The 15,924-nt window shown below is 35.1% G+C and overlaps 1 protein-coding gene across 1 annotated transcript in view; it reads right to left on the minus strand.

Annotated features, from left to right (window-relative positions):
* SELENOI (selenoprotein I) overlaps positions 1-15,924 on the minus strand; it is a 39,976-nt gene that overhangs the window by 12,407 nt on the left and 11,645 nt on the right. Inside the window, exons 2-6 of the mRNA XM_011356527.2 lie at positions 10,369-10,437; positions 9,776-9,884; positions 8,663-8,737; positions 4,907-5,169; positions 3,763-3,871 (exon numbers count right to left, since the gene is read on the minus strand). Coding sequence (XP_011354829.2) covers positions 3,763-3,871; positions 4,907-5,169; positions 8,663-8,737; positions 9,776-9,884; positions 10,369-10,437 — 625 coding nt within the window. The remainder of the gene's footprint in view (positions 1-3,762; positions 3,872-4,906; positions 5,170-8,662; positions 8,738-9,775; positions 9,885-10,368; positions 10,438-15,924) is intronic.

The following is a 15,924-nucleotide window of genomic DNA, read 5'->3' on the forward strand; positions in this document are numbered from 1 at the left end:
CGAAGTTAAATATATATATTCACAGTTGGTGGCATAGCCACAAAGCAGTAACTTTAAAATATAGTAACCTGACTGGGCATCTCTAGTAGGATAAACCATAAGGACAAATGGAACCTCAAAAAAACAAAATTTAAACCAACTTTCAGTAATCGTGTTGTTGCTGATTTTAAGATTATTGTGGGTATTTTGTAGAATAAAGTAAATAATTACTTTGTGTCTCTGAAAACAAAGACTTTTGTCAGTTTAAAGGACATAAATGTAAGATCAATGAGGTTAAGTAAAAAAATTCTGTATCATCGAATCTGATTTAGAATTATCAGTATGAATTTAATAGCTATTTTGCTAAAAAACAAACTTTATTCTCCTAGCTATCCACTGAATGAATGAATTCCTAAGCAATGACCACCAATGTCTGTTAATGTTATTAAAGAACGAACGCAGAACTTTGTAACAGATGGGAACAGACATAGAATACCTCAATCCCCTGATCAGTATCTACATCAAAACAAAAGAGAGATAACAAGCTATTGTGTGCCTCCTAATGTGATGACTTAGAAGTACCATTACCTAATAAGTACTGTTGCCCCGCTAAGTATCGTTGCTCCCCCGCAAAAAATAAAATTTGTATCTAACCAAGTCTACAGATGTATTAGTTTACAGACTAACATGAGAGGCAGAGGAACATGTTGAATGACACAATGAGAATGCAATTAGCAAAATACGAATGTGAAGAAAATTTTTTTAAAGTAGTCAACAGAAACTTACTCCCAAATGGGCCCAGATGTTGGATTTAGCAAACAATTTAAAGTAGCTATTTTAAATATGTTCAAAAAACTAAAAAAAATATGGTGATAATGAAAGAACAGACAGGGAATCTCAACAGAGAAATGGAAAGTATAAAGAACCAAATTAAAATTGTAGAGCTGAAAAGTATAACTTAACCCATTTCTGTTTGCCCCAAGAATACTCGCTGGCGGTGTTGCGGCTGCAGCGTTTACCCTGAGATAACCTGCAGATTGCAGACCTAAACTTACACTCAAAGTTTGCCAGAAAATGTCTTGCTTTTATTATTATTTTCACATCTCTCTGGTACATCAATAGTCTTTGGAAACAAATACTTCATTCTATTTATAGCATTCTGTTTTAGTAGTGGTATTTCCATTTACAAAAATATAGTAATTTTTGATCGCTGAAAATGTTAAATCCTAGATGTTCTGCTTTCTGTTGTTCCATGCTTTGAAATTTACCACATGAAAAAAAATTATTAAGTGCTGATCATCATATACAAATGCTACATTAGGATTAGAGACAAGTTCTGTTTAAAAATAACTTCAAGAACAGTTTTACATTTTATTTGCACATTGAAAACCAGTAAGATTTGCTTCAGCCTCAAAGAGAGGTTTATGTAAAAATAAATTAACGCTGGCATCAAGCTGCACTTTTTTTTTCTAAATGGCAAATGGGTTAAATTATAGGTCCCACGAAAGATTCGCAAGATAGCCTTAAGAGGAGACTGAAGATAGCAGAAGGAAAAAAGTAAAAAAAAGACAGATGAATAAAAATCGTACTAAAAAGAATAGAGAAAAAACGATTAAAGAAAAATTTTAAAAGCCTCATAAAATTACCTGTAGGAGAATATCAAGAGAAGCAGTCTAATATACATGTAAATGGAGTCCCAAAGGAAAAGAGACAGAAAAAAAAAATCTGAAGAAATAAACTGTGACTGAAAATGTCCCGCATTTAGTCAAAAATATTAACTTACAGATCCAACGTGCTCAACGAACATCAAAAAGAATATAAAGAAAGCCATACCTATGCACATCATGTCAAACTTCAAAAAGCCAAAGATAGAGAATCTTACAAAAGTAACAAGAGAAAAATGACACACTATGTACAGGGTGACAATGATACATAAGCTAACTCAGAAACAATGATGCTACAGGACATTAGAATGATGTGCTCAAAGTGGTGAAAGAAAAAGTAAAGGCAAAAATCAAGGCATTCTCACATAAACAGAAACTGGGAGAATACACTGATACCAGACCTCTACTTTAAGAAATACTAAAGGAAGTCCTTCGAACTTCTGAGAAAGACCACCACATTTTAAGTCAGATATACAGAAAGGGATGAAGTGCAGCAGAAATGGTAAATATGTGGGTAAATATAGAAAACTATGTTATAAAATAACCCACAGGTTACAGGGTAGTGGTGCATTTGAAACAAGATTAGCACTAGTATTGAAAACTGTTGAAGGTGGATGATGGCACACATAGAGATTTATTACATAAAAGTAGAAAGAATAGACAGAATATAGATGTTTAAATTTTCTCATAATGTAGAGTGGGAAAAAATGAGAGCGTGAATCACCTTTCTATCTTGGTGGTCTATCTGTTGTACCCAAACAGGTAACCTTCCATAATCGCAAACAGGAGCCCCCTAATGTCCAACTAACTTGTCATCATTCCTTATCTCGCCAGAGGCTCTAGTGCACCCCAGCTATCCCAACACCAGCACTACCAATTTCATCGGGAGAAACTAAGTAGCTTTGGCCCTAAGTCCTTTCTATCTATTTGTCTACTCAAATCTAGTACTGGAAAAGCTATTTTCCTTACTTATATAAAAACATGAGGGCTTTTGTTTTATTTCAGAGGGAAGAATTCAGATAAACTTATTAATTACAAAGAAAATTATATACCTATTAAAATACCCACTTAACATTTAAATATATATCTCATATATCAGAGGATTCCATCTTATCCTTAAATTTAACATTTAAATGTAAAATACAACGAACCTGCCATAGGACAAGCTGCTTAAATCAAAAGATTCACTAGATGGTGAGAGACGAAAAATAGCTAGCCTTTTCAAGGTAAAGAAATCATGGTTTACATAGGTACCAAAAAGTGAACATTTGGTAGATTGCCGCAGGGTTCCTTAAAAAACTGTGGTCCAGAGCCACAGAAAAAGGCCCAAACACTCCTTTTCTAAAAGCCGATGCTTAATGCACCATCTTCTCAGCTGTTTCTAAACCTTAACCTAATTCCCATTCCATTATCAATATTCACCAATAGAAAGAGACAGGGTTATTTTTTAGATAAGGGGACAGAGCAATAACCAACAAGCATGCTTTTTTAATTACTTCTACAAAGACCTTTAGTGCCACTCCTGATGTCCCAAAATAACCCAGGTTCCTCTACACTTTTGTCTCTTTCCATTGAAAACACTTTCCCCCATTCAATCATTCTATAGATATCCTCTTTAGCCAAAATAAAAAGGGAAGCATTACCACGATCAAAAACCGTTACCTAGCATTCAGTGGCATAAGAGGATGGATACTTGAGATGAACAGAGGCTCAATTTTTGGAGTGGATGTTTTATAAAGTAATCTCTATATTTCATCTATTCTATTTCCTACAAACTAATAATCTTCACCTTGAGATAAACAGAAAATCTATGCCAAATGTCATCTACAAGTGGATCCTTCAATACGGTCTAGACTAATTTGAATAATTAGTTTACAAGGTTTGTGTGATCTATTTTGGTATTTTCTTCTGTTTAGAAATTGCTTGATGCTAAACAAAAACAAAATAAAACAAAAGAAACCTTATTTTCCCTTAATGATCAGGTTCATATCCTACAGGGTTTTATGGCTGTTCTGCTTGCTGTAGGGGAAGAGGGAAGGGTGTTGCTGCTTGTTATAATCAAACACTGGCTTTGATAACAAAGTGATGTTAAAACAGGCTTCAACATGGAGCTTCTTACCAATAATCATTGCAGTGAATAGGTCTCTATATAAGAAATTAAACAGGAAAGGTTCATACCAGGCCTCAACTCCCACAATCGCAGTCACTATGTAGACAAAAGAAATTGTCTGGAAGGAAAATGCAGACAAAAAGCATACAGAAGCATTAACAGCAGGAAAGTTCAGGGAGTCAATAATGCTTTATGGAGCATAAGTCTAATCGAACAGTTTTAGTAAGAGCAAGAAGTATGCTTAAATTTGACATTGTGGCAAGTCTTTTTGCCTTAAAATTTTTTTTTCATCCAACAATGCCACAAAATAAGTAACATCTAGCCAATGCAAGCAACTGGCCATCATTTGGAACACTTTAAGGCATCTCCTAAATTGGTTAAACCACAAGCTGTTCCAATTTGCCAACCCAATCACTTCCTTCATCAAAAACACTCCAATTTCTGATTCTTTACTGGAGCCTTAAGTGCAAATGGGCAAAATGGCAACACAAAAAGCTGGGACTCAAAGGTAGGGAAAGTTAATAGCAAATCCATTAAGAGAAAACAAATCTCCCTGCTCACTGAAAAGTTGGCCAAGACAAGACAACAAGGACAAAAAGCCAACAATTACATGTGCATCCCTGCCTTTCCAAAATCAACAGTTCAAAGGAAAGAATATTTATTAACATTAAGAAACTGTTCATTTTTGGGTGTAATAATGGCATTTGTGTTTATGTTTTCTAAAAAGAGCTCTTATTGTTTAGAGATAAATAGTAAAATACTTATCACATAATGACAACAATATCCTCTAAAATAATTGGGGGGTGGTGGTGATAAAAAGGGTATACATGAAACTAGACTGGCCATGTGTTGACAACTGCTAAGTAATAGGTACACGATAGATACCTAATACGCAATGTATAAGGTACCTAGTACATAACAGGCACCTAAGTAATGGGTAGCTAAGTAATAGGTACATAAGGGTTCACTATACTAGTCTCTCTACTTTAATATGTTTAAAATTTTTCATAAATAAATAAATATAAAATAAAATAAATTTTAAATCGCACATCTGTTCTAATCAAAAAAGTATTAGGGCAATAAAGAATGAATGACAAAAACTTCCCCCAAAATTCATGCAACATTGAAAATTTAAGGTAAAACACATACTTACCACCTGGCTAATGTCATATCCCCATGGCAGGAAAAGAACCCCTGTGTTATACTTTTCCCAGTGGGACAGGATGAAAGAAAACAAAACAACCCATAGCAGGAGATAAAGAACAAAAACACTGACACCAGACGATCCTCGCCCAAAGATGGAATACACAGTTACAACAAAGTAAACGCATGACCAACTATCCAGGCCATGGTCAAAAAGCTCCCCTAAGGGGGTGCTGGAATTGGTTCTGCGGGCTTGCTTTCCATCCACACCATCTGCAACAAAAACACATTACCACAGGAAAAGGTCAACAGCTATACCAATATGGAGAAAGTCTTCTTCAAAAAACTAGAGAAAACAAAACAAATCAGCATATCGCAGGAATGTTAATTAACTAAAGTATAGCTACCAGCCAGTACTGTAAAAATCTAACCTGTAATTCCTACAACTGAAAGATTTCAGAAATAAAATCTGTAATTTCTCAAAGTTTAATCTAAAAATTAAAATATTACACTGAATGGTGTCAATTTTAGATCTAAGGAAGAAACATTCTAGTTGGACTCTGAATTTCTCCAAATTTGCCTAACAACTGAGTTGTTCCACCAGCCACAAAAATTCTCAAGCTTCCAGAGAATATTCAACAGTGATTCATGACATTTTATCTAACCACTCCTTGGCTCTAGGATCCAAAAACACTCTGTACTTCAGTCATAAGACCTATTTCATCCTGTCTGATATTACAGTCACCTCTTTACAGATCTACCACCTCTACAATTTTAAGTGCTTTCAGAAAAGGTTTTGCACATAGGACATTTCAGTAACGTAAAAATTAAATTTATTGAAACTGTGCAATGCACTATTCTCGATGTTGTGAAGATTACAAGAATCTTTGAATAAACTAAGTTTGTGCCCTCAGAGTGTTTACAACTGAGAAAAAAGAAAAAAAAAACATAATTAAAGATATGGTATATCACAAACCATAGAAGAGTACAGAAAAGGGACAAGTTCTCTTCAGGCAAAGATAACCTAGAATGGCTTTCCAGACACAATGACATCGGAGTCGGGACATAACGAATGAGTTGGGTTTCAGTAGATAAGAGATAAAGGAGTATGCCATTTCAAGAGGAGAGAGTGCTATCAGCACAAACAGCAAGATGGAAAAGCACGTGCATGTTCAGAGGAAGCCAAGTAGTTTAGTTTAGATGTGAAGAGGGCAGTATAAAGAGGCTAGCAGGGAGATCTGACCCAATTTTCAAGTTTTAGGGAGCATGAGGAGTTACTAAAAGTATATGAGTGACAAGAGTGAAATCAATGACGTGCATCAGGAAGATCACCTGACATCAGTGTGAATGACAGGCTGGAAGAGGAACACAAATTAATAATCCAAAACTGGGATAGAATGCAACATGAATGAAAAGCTGGAGATCAGTGAGCTATTAAGTAAGTAAAAATGACAAGGGAGCAAAAGGATGAGCGGTGAGGCTGAAGGAGAAGCAGACTATCTCCAAAGTTCCCCATCTGGGTAACTAAGTGAGTAGTAGTGTTAACAGAAATAAATAAGTCAGAAGAAGAGCAAGACTGATACAAAGGATGCTCAGTACAATGTCAGATGCTGAAATTGAAATGTTAGCAGGACATCCACATGGTAACGTCAAGCCACTCAACCCGAGGGTACTTATTAGCAACTCAGAAGGCAAGGGCTAGCTACAAAAATGGGAGTCATCTCAACAATGTTAAGAATCAGAAATTACCAAGAAATTAGGAGAAAGAGAAAAGTTAAGGATAAAGCAGAGTGGAAGACCTTCATTTAGGGGCAGAAACAGAGGAGCCTGAGGGGAAGAAATGAAAGGAGAGGAAGAGGGAGGGGAAAAAGAGCCAGAGAGCGAGAGAGAGAATGGTAAAACACAGTTAAAAATGAAGAGTCTGAATTATAAAAATTTCTCCCCAAAAGAAACAGTTTTGTTAACTTAAGTGCATTAGAATTAGGCTAACTGTATCAGATTTAAGGAATTAAAAATATCTTATAATTACTGTGTTGCTCATCACAGTATTATCTTGCTCATCATAGTATTTTCCCAGTGCCTGGCTCCGTCTGTGGCAAGGAAGGCTTTCGAAAATATTGTTAAAGGAATATATGAAAGGATGAATCCCAAATCCCTGCCCAAATACTGCAGATCACTGTTATATAAGGTTGGGAACTTTTCTGCCCTTAAGTAGCTAAACTATTTCCTAAGTCTTTTCTCATTATTTGCTGGCTTAATTTCCTATTTTCAGTGGAACTCCTGTGCAGCTATTACAAATACTGAATTCATGAACTACTTATTAATTAGGTCTTGTGCATCTTCTCACTGAACCCATTCCAGTTCCACAAGTCTGGGGTCTAGATATGTTTCAGAATGTTTTTTTAAGAAAGGTACGGGGAATATACCATATCATGCATTATGAAAAAAATGCAGTAGGACCTAGACTAGCACCCTGTGATCAAACACATTAATATTTCTGCAGCAAAATATAAGAATAGTCACTTTAGAATTAATAAAGATTATAAATTGCCTCATGTTAGTTCAAGGCAAGTTTTGCAACAAATAGCTTATGTTAGGTAAGGATTCTTGCCAGAATTGTGGACCTCAAACAGGTAGATGATACAGTATGTCAAAAGGCTCTTATAAAATGCTGTTGAAGGTTAGAGCCCACAGGCCACCCTCACCTTTTCCCTATTCCTCCTGCAGTCCTTTGCAACCAAATAGCAGAATTTTAAAACCTTCTTATCTTTAATAAAAGCCTAACTCTTGTAACTCTGGTCAACTACCATATCAGCATTTAATCATGTACCAGATGATACTGGTTTTATGAGTGCAAGTCATTTTTATCTGAAGAGAGCTCCGCAATGTGAAGTCAGGGTCTGTTATTTCACATGCATTTAAAAACTATATACTGAATGCCTACTGTGTTTTAAATCCTGGGTTCAGAGCAGTAAAAAAAAACAAAGTAACGTGCTCAAGAAACATATTTTAGAGCAGACAGACAATAAGTAGGCAAGTAAACAGCTAACAGGTCGTATGATTTTAAGTGCTAGGGAGAAAAGTAAAGCAGGGAAGGATACGAAGAGAATGCAGGGCAAGCCATGTAGATAATCCAATGAAAATCATCCTTGGCAAAATAGACAGTATGGCCTAGCACAGTAGGCTTCCCTAACTACTCCTTCCACCAAATAAGAACTGATCACTTCCTTATTTGTTCACCCACTGTGCTCTATGATAGCATCTCTCTCAGTATTCTGTGATAATTTGATATGTCAGTATTGCTTCCCGAACTTAAGGCAAAAATGAAGTCTTATTCCATGAGTTGGCAAATACTTTTTGTAAACAGCCAGACAGTAAATAGTTTAGGCATTCTGGGCCATATGGTCTCTGCTGGCAATTACTCAACCCTGTCTTTGTTGCAGGTAAGCAGCCATAGACAATATGTAAAAGAATGAGCATAATTGTGTTACAATAAAAACTTACTTAGAAAAAAAGGCAACAGGTAAGTTTGGCCACAAGGGGTAGCTTGCCAATTCCTATCTTATTCTTTGAATCCCTAGCAACAAATAACAAACAATATTTTTCATAGAGAAACTCAAAAACACACTTATCAAAATAAACAGAATATTAATAAATCCCAGTTAAAATAAATTAAGCATAGGAGAAAATGTTAATTTAGAGGTGGCTATCCTTGCTCACAGGTTCACCAGCCATTGACTAAATTGAGTATTTGTCAATTTCTTACCTAGAGTGTAGGCTACGAAGTTGAGGATGCCCACTACAATCCAAACCCAGTCAGGTACATGCTTGTGACCTGGTGCTGCAAAGCAAAGCAACTCAGAGTTTAATTTAGTCTAAGTACAATCATTCTTACCATAGTATATTCTGCCAATGAAAAAAAGTTTCTCTCTATTAAATAGAAACTATAGTACTTTACAATGTATTTTGAATGCAGAACTAGGTAAATATTGTCAGTCCACAAAAGTCTGCTGAACCCAGAACACAGACGAATTATAATACTAAAACTCCTAACTACATCATTTCTAAGTATTCTTACTGGAAAATATGTTCTCTAACTCAGAATACAAAAAATACTAATCTACCTCCATCTTTCTATTCCTCTCAATTCCATCAACTGGATGAGTGATAAAAATAAACCCTACCTACCGCTATCCACCCCCATCCCCAAACAGTCCAGATTTGCTCCTACTGTCTGCGGCAGAAGCTGGGTGCAGGAGAAAAGTGAAGGCAGGAATAGGTGTGAAAGAAGACTTTAGAGTCCTAGGCAGGAACAGGTTAAAAACTGCCTCCAAAAGTGCTTCTTTCCTCTTTTCCCCAATAAGGATTCAGATTCTGTCAATAAATATTTAAGGTCTAAGAACCATTTTTAGAGGAAACTGAGAGAAGCAAGAAAGGATGCTGAGTGAAGGGAAAGAGACATCACATTCCCTTTAAAACATGGAGAAGTTTTCTTCCATCAATAGAAAAAGGGAAGGGATATGTCTGGAAATAACAGGTCGGTTGAGCTCTGCTTATATTCATTTTTCAAGCAGTTTTGCGGTCCTAACTCTCCATCTTCTTAGAAATTCAATTATTCTTTATTTACCAAAACCTCATGCTTTTTAGATAGCATATCTAAATGCAGTAGTCAGGTTGGTTTCTGGAACTTAATGGAAATATACATAACAGATTGTGAAAACACATTTTAGCTTTTATATCCAATTCTGACATTTTAAAAACTCTTATAATATCCAAAACTGTTCAGAAATACAAGCATCTTAATAAAACCAGAAAGTAACCATATCTTATTTTCTCTATTTAGACATTTTAAATTTTATATTAAAAGTAATAATCTTACCTGAAGCATAAAAGTCAGGATCAAAGTATGCCATAAGTAAAAAATTGAATACAACCAGTAGAAAGCCAGAAAATGTTATTAGATTTGGAGCCAGCCAAGTAGGAAATACCTATTTTTCAAAATAATTACAAAATAATTAAAGTAGAGGACTCTCTCTGCCCACTATACACAACATACAAATTTAAGTTATACTAAAAGCTATAATTTGAAAGATCCTATACAGGAGTTATTTATATTAAAACGTAAACCAAAATCTCCATTTGGTAGAAATAAGCACTTCTCTTTCTATTCTCTCTGCCTTAAATAATTCTATAGTCAACAAACTTTTGTAATCATAACATTACATTTATTTCAGAAAACTTTAAATGTCATTTTTTTAATGTCATTTTTTTAAATTACAAATTCCGGAGTATAAACTTACATTTCAACAATAAGATAAATCGAAAGGTTTATGACTAAGGGAAAGAAGGATGAGAGAGGTAGTTTCTCTAGATATCTTATTAAGTTGACAGGTGTATCTGTAACACTCCATAAGATAGTTTAAAATATTTAAAACTTGCTAAACCTAAGTGCATGCCTAGTAATCATCTTACCTTTACTACAGTGTTCCAGAACGGGTGCATGATATACAGAGAGAGTGGATTGGTATCCACAGCACTGTACTGTTAAGAAATGAAAGAAAATATTCAGTTAATTCTTGCACACAAACAGAATAATATTTCTTAAATGAAAATAACAATATAAAAAACAACCCCCAAAATATGTCTATTTACGTGATATCTTCATTTGAATAATGAAACTAGAGGAGCAATATAAATGAGGCAAAGACTGTCAAACACAGTCAGATATTTTTTTATACAATCAACTTTTATAATGTTTCAGCAGAAAAATCTATATTGCTTACAAGTTCTCACTTACTATACAGTAATGTGCATACTGTGTGCATTCAAACACTGACCATATACCTTCTCAGCTTCCTTCATCCCTCTCAACTTATAGACATCTAGTTGTTTTACCTTTTGATACTATAATTAATGCAATTACTAGCTATGTGACCTTGATAGTTACTTAACCCCTGCCTTAGTTTCTTTACCTGCAAATGGGGATGACAGCCTTTACCTAGAAGGATTGCCATAAGGATTAGACAAGTTAATAATATACATGAAGCACTTAGAACATTACCTGACCCATAGTAAGTACTATATAAGTATTAGATATTATTATTAAATGTATTTTGAGATCAAAGGAATGACAGATCGCTTGACAGCAGAAAAATGGATTGCATAAATAAGCCAAGGAAAACAACAGGTTAGGGTTCTGCAGTAAGTTTATTCCCCAATTTTTGAGCTATTTAGTAAAAAATTCAAAGGAAATTTTAACAAATATCTGTATATAAATATATATAACTTTAAGAATGATGTCAATGACTTATCATCACACACACACACTCTGGAGTACCTGTCATATAGGAAGTACTCCAGTAGGTGTGGGGAAGAAGGGATATAAAATTGGTAAGGGATAATTCCCACCCTCAAGGAGTGGGAATATTATACCTAATTCATCCAACTAACATTTAAAGTGCCATACTAATCAAATGTTTAAAAAAAGTTTTGATTCTGTTTTGTATTTATGTTTAGTATGTATATAAAATAGGTGTGAAAGAAGCATCTGAGTATCTAATTTTTAAAAAATCATAATTAAAGATCAAAGTTTCTTCCTGAATGTTTTATGAATATACAGGAAATACCTTCTCATCAGTGTTTCAAGACTTAAACGTATGATGGAACAAAACAAAAAATAAAAATAATTTAAATGGGGTAAAGACAGTCTCTTCAATAAATGGTATTGGGACAATTGGACAGATACATGCAAAAAAAAGAAGCTGGACCACCGTATACAAGAATAGACTCAAAATAGATTAAAGACTTAAATGTAAGATCTGAAACCATAAAACTTCTAGAAGAAAACATAGGCAGTAATCTCTCTGATATTGCTACTAGTAATTTATTTTCAGACTTATCTCCTCGGGCAAGGGAAACAAAAGAAAAAATAAACAAAAAGGACTACATCAAACTAAAAGGTTTTTGCACAGTAAAGGAAACTATCAACAAAAAAACACAACCAACTGAATGGGAGAAAATATTCACTTATGATACATCTGATAAGGGGTTAATACCCAAAATATATAAAGAATTCATACAACTCTACAACAAAAAAAACAAACAATTCAATTAAAAAATGAGCAGAAGACCTGAACAGATATTTCTCCAAGAAGGAAATACAGATGGCCAACAGACATATGAAATGAAAAGATGCTCAAGGTCACTAATTCAGAAAAACGCAAATTAAAACCATAATGAGATATCATGTCACACCTGTCAAAATGATTATCAATAAATCAAAGAACAAGTGTTGATGAGGATGCGGAGAAAAGGGAACTCTCATATACTGTTGGCGGGATTAGAAATTGGTATAGCCACTACGGAACACAATCTAGAGGTTTCTCAAAAAATTAAAAATGGCTATGCCTTTTGACCCAGCAACTGCACTTCTGGAGATTTATCCAAAGAAAACCAAAACAATAATTCGTAAAGATCTATGCACCCCTATGTTCATGGCAGCATAATTTACAATAGCCAAGATATGGAGACAACCTAAATGCCCATCAAGAGACAACTGGATAAAGAAGTTATGGTTCATATATACAATGGAATATTACTCAGCCATTAAAAAAAAAAAAAGAAATCCTACCATTCGCAACAACATGGATGGACCTCGAGGTTATTATGCCAAGTGAAATAAGTCAGACAGAGAAAGATAAATACCATATAATTTCACTTATCTATGGAATCTAAGAAACAAAAAGAACAAACTAATCAAAACCAGACTCACAAATATAGAAGACAATCCGGTGATGGCCAGAGGGGAGGAGGATTGAGGGACTGAGAGAAAGGGGTGAAAGGTTAAAGAAGTATAAATTAGTAGTTGATAGATGGTCACCGGAATGGGGAGTACGGCATAGGGAATTCAGTCAGCATTAATGTAATGGCTAAGTGGAGAGCCAGAGGGAAGAAGGAGTAATCAGGGGAATCGTTTCATAAACTATATAAATGTCTAACCGATGTATTATATATACTTGAAAATAATAATAAAATTAAATTTAAAAAAAGAATATGCAAATAATAACTTAAAATACTATAAGCAGAGAGAGTTAACTGGTAAGTCAAATGTTTACCCTACAGACTCAATGTCTGAGTACCTCCATTTCTCCAATCCATTCTGAATGAAATGGGATAATGTGGACAAAAGATCTGAGCTAGATAGTGGAAAGAAAATGGTGATGAAGAATGCGTTTTGCCTCTGCGGATTAGAATTAAAAGCTATGCATTTGCATCCAGACTCTCAGCAAGAGCCTACTTAAATGAACATTATACTGTTCTTACTAAAATCAACTTTTACTTTCATGGGTTCTCTACAGTCTATAAAGCTTTTCCACATAATAAATAAACACTACATCTGAACTTCTGGAGAATGAAGGATTTCTCAACTGACACAACAGCCTGAAATTAAGTCTTCAGACCTGAGGACTGTAACCAATATGAACCCCTAAAGGCTGCTGATGACAAGGTGGAAGGGTCCTGGCCTCCTCCATTTCACAAAAGTCTGCATCCAGACCCACGTGATGTAGCCAGCAAGTCAGATAAACTGGAAAACCATATATTTCAAGTTTACCATTTACCGCAAAGTACAAAAGTTGTAAGAAGTCCAAATCAGAAGAACACAGCTAAGCCATCACACAAATAGTTAATATGATACACAAAGTACAATGCTCTTAATTCAAATGTTTGCTGAATGAGTCTCATTCAGCAGCTTTCCATAACTTGACTTCGATCTAAAAGGAGGTCCTTAAACTGATGATATTTTGATTTGAAAAGCTCCTCTTTTTTAAATTCTGAAGTTTTAACTCTCAATCTCTATTTCAGGAGACCAGTACAAGTATGGAAAGAATGCAGGACTAAATTCAAGTCAGTCTGCCTAAGTGGATTTTTTTACTTTTAATAATAGCTGATGAGCTCAAGTACAGAAAGATTAGTATGAGATTACAAAGGCAGCAAACAATAAACCTAAAGAACACTGTGTGCTTTAGCCTTACACACTTGAGTATTTTTTAAGGTCACTTATCACTTGGTGTAAATAAAGTAACTTGAAACTCTTGTGAATCAATAGGAGGAAAGAAGAATGATTCAAACCTTCCATATACATGAAAAAATAACTAAAATATAAACTTTTAAAGGTGTTAGAGATTTAGGTTATTTGTTAACGCTTGTTAAATATATTTTTATTTTCCACTGGAATGATGTTTTGATATACACCAGAATATCTGACCAGGCGGATTATCCACTGTGAAGGCCTGCTGTGATTTGCTTGGCTCTACAATCTGCTGGCCAGACTAAGTTAGCGCCTTGGAGAAATGCATGAGGGCCACGGCCTGAGTTTGAAAGAATCATTCGTAGGCAAAATTTCAGAACCACAAGAAAGTTCAGCAGATATCCAGTTCTTGCCTGCCTGATCCTCATCTATGAGAATAGGTAAAATAGTCATATGGCCTTTTTTTAAATGCCTCTACTTATAAAACTCATTACTTCCAGAAGCAACCCAATCCAGTGTTAAAACTTTTCTATACTCTAACGAAATCCTCCCCTTTCCTCATATCTTCTATCCTGTTTTCTTTTGCCTCATAAAGTTAAGCAGACAAGGGTCTAATTTTTCATCCAAACAACAGTCCTTCAAATAGTTGAAGACAGACAGCTCTCCCTGTCACACCTAAATCTCCTCTTCACCTGGTTAAACATCCCATGCTCCTTTTGCTGCTCTTCTTTTGCCATGGTTTCAATCTACTTCATCTAGGTCTAGTTCACTAGAATAGAGGTTGGAAAGCTTTTCCTGTAAAGGGTCAGATAGTAAATATTTTAGGCGTTGCAGGCCATATGGTCTCTGTAACCAACAATCAATGCTGCCATCAAAGCACCAAAACAGTCAGAAAATATGTAAAGAAATGGGCATGGCTGTGTTCAAATAAACCTTTATTCACAACAGGTGGCCTGAGGGCTTTAGTGTGACAACTTGTGCTCCAGACAATCCAATTTGTTAAATCAATACAAAAGTGTGATCTAGGACAAAAGGAGCATTTGAAATGGTGCAGTAAGTAGAACAAGAACATGACTAATAAGCCCCTCTTCCTCAATAACTATTTCTCTAACTGCTGCTCAACAGATTATTAATTTCCTGTGGCAACAAAATCCTACTGCAGACTAACATACAATTTCATAGTCATCTGAACCCCCGCTCAGGCCTTTGTTATATGGACTGCTAAGCCACCTTTCTCTATGCTAATATGAGGCTGACTGTTGGAACCTAAGTGAAAAACTCTACTTTCACCGTTTCAACATTTCATCTTGATAGACTCAACTGATCTTTCTATCCCCTCCAAATCTCTTCAGATTCAGACTCAGTTATCCAAGGTAATAGCTATGCCTCCCAAAACTCTCAGCATATAAATCTGTTGTGCTAATAACGCCTTCACTCAAGTCTTTATAAAAATGCTGATCAAGGCAGAACTTCTAAACATTTCCCTCAAGACTGCTATTACATTTAATAATTTTTATTTGGGTATACAATTCCATACTGTCATCTACAGCAATTACTCTACCTTGCCCACCAGAAAAAATAAAGTCTTACTGAAATCCAGAATTACCTTAGATAGCATTTTGTCAAATATTAGAAAGTTTCAAAACTTTTTTTTTTTACTTCAGTAAAAAGAAATAAAGCAGAATTCTTCATTCATTCATACAGTAAGACAACAAATATTTATGATTGAATGTCTATGATTTTGGTGGGCACTGCGCTAGGCCACTGGGAAGAGAATAGTGAACAAGACCAAAATGTTTCCTGTGTTCACCAAGTCTACAGTCTAGTTGAAATAGGTGATAAGCAAGAAAACAAGCAACAATCACAAGTTGTGATAAAACTGTGAAGGAAATAAAGAGGGTGTTGTGCGTGAGGGGAAGGGGACAGGGAGTGTCAGAGAAAGCTTCTCTGAGGAAGGGAGACTTCAGCCGAGTCCTAGAAGAGGAGAAGACAGTCAAGTA

The sequence above is a fragment of the Pteropus vampyrus genome, unplaced genomic scaffold (genome assembly GCF_000151845.1).
Source record: "Pteropus vampyrus isolate Shadow unplaced genomic scaffold, Pvam_2.0 Scaffold28, whole genome shotgun sequence".
In the NCBI taxonomy this organism is placed as follows: domain Eukaryota; kingdom Metazoa; phylum Chordata; class Mammalia; order Chiroptera; family Pteropodidae; genus Pteropus; species Pteropus vampyrus.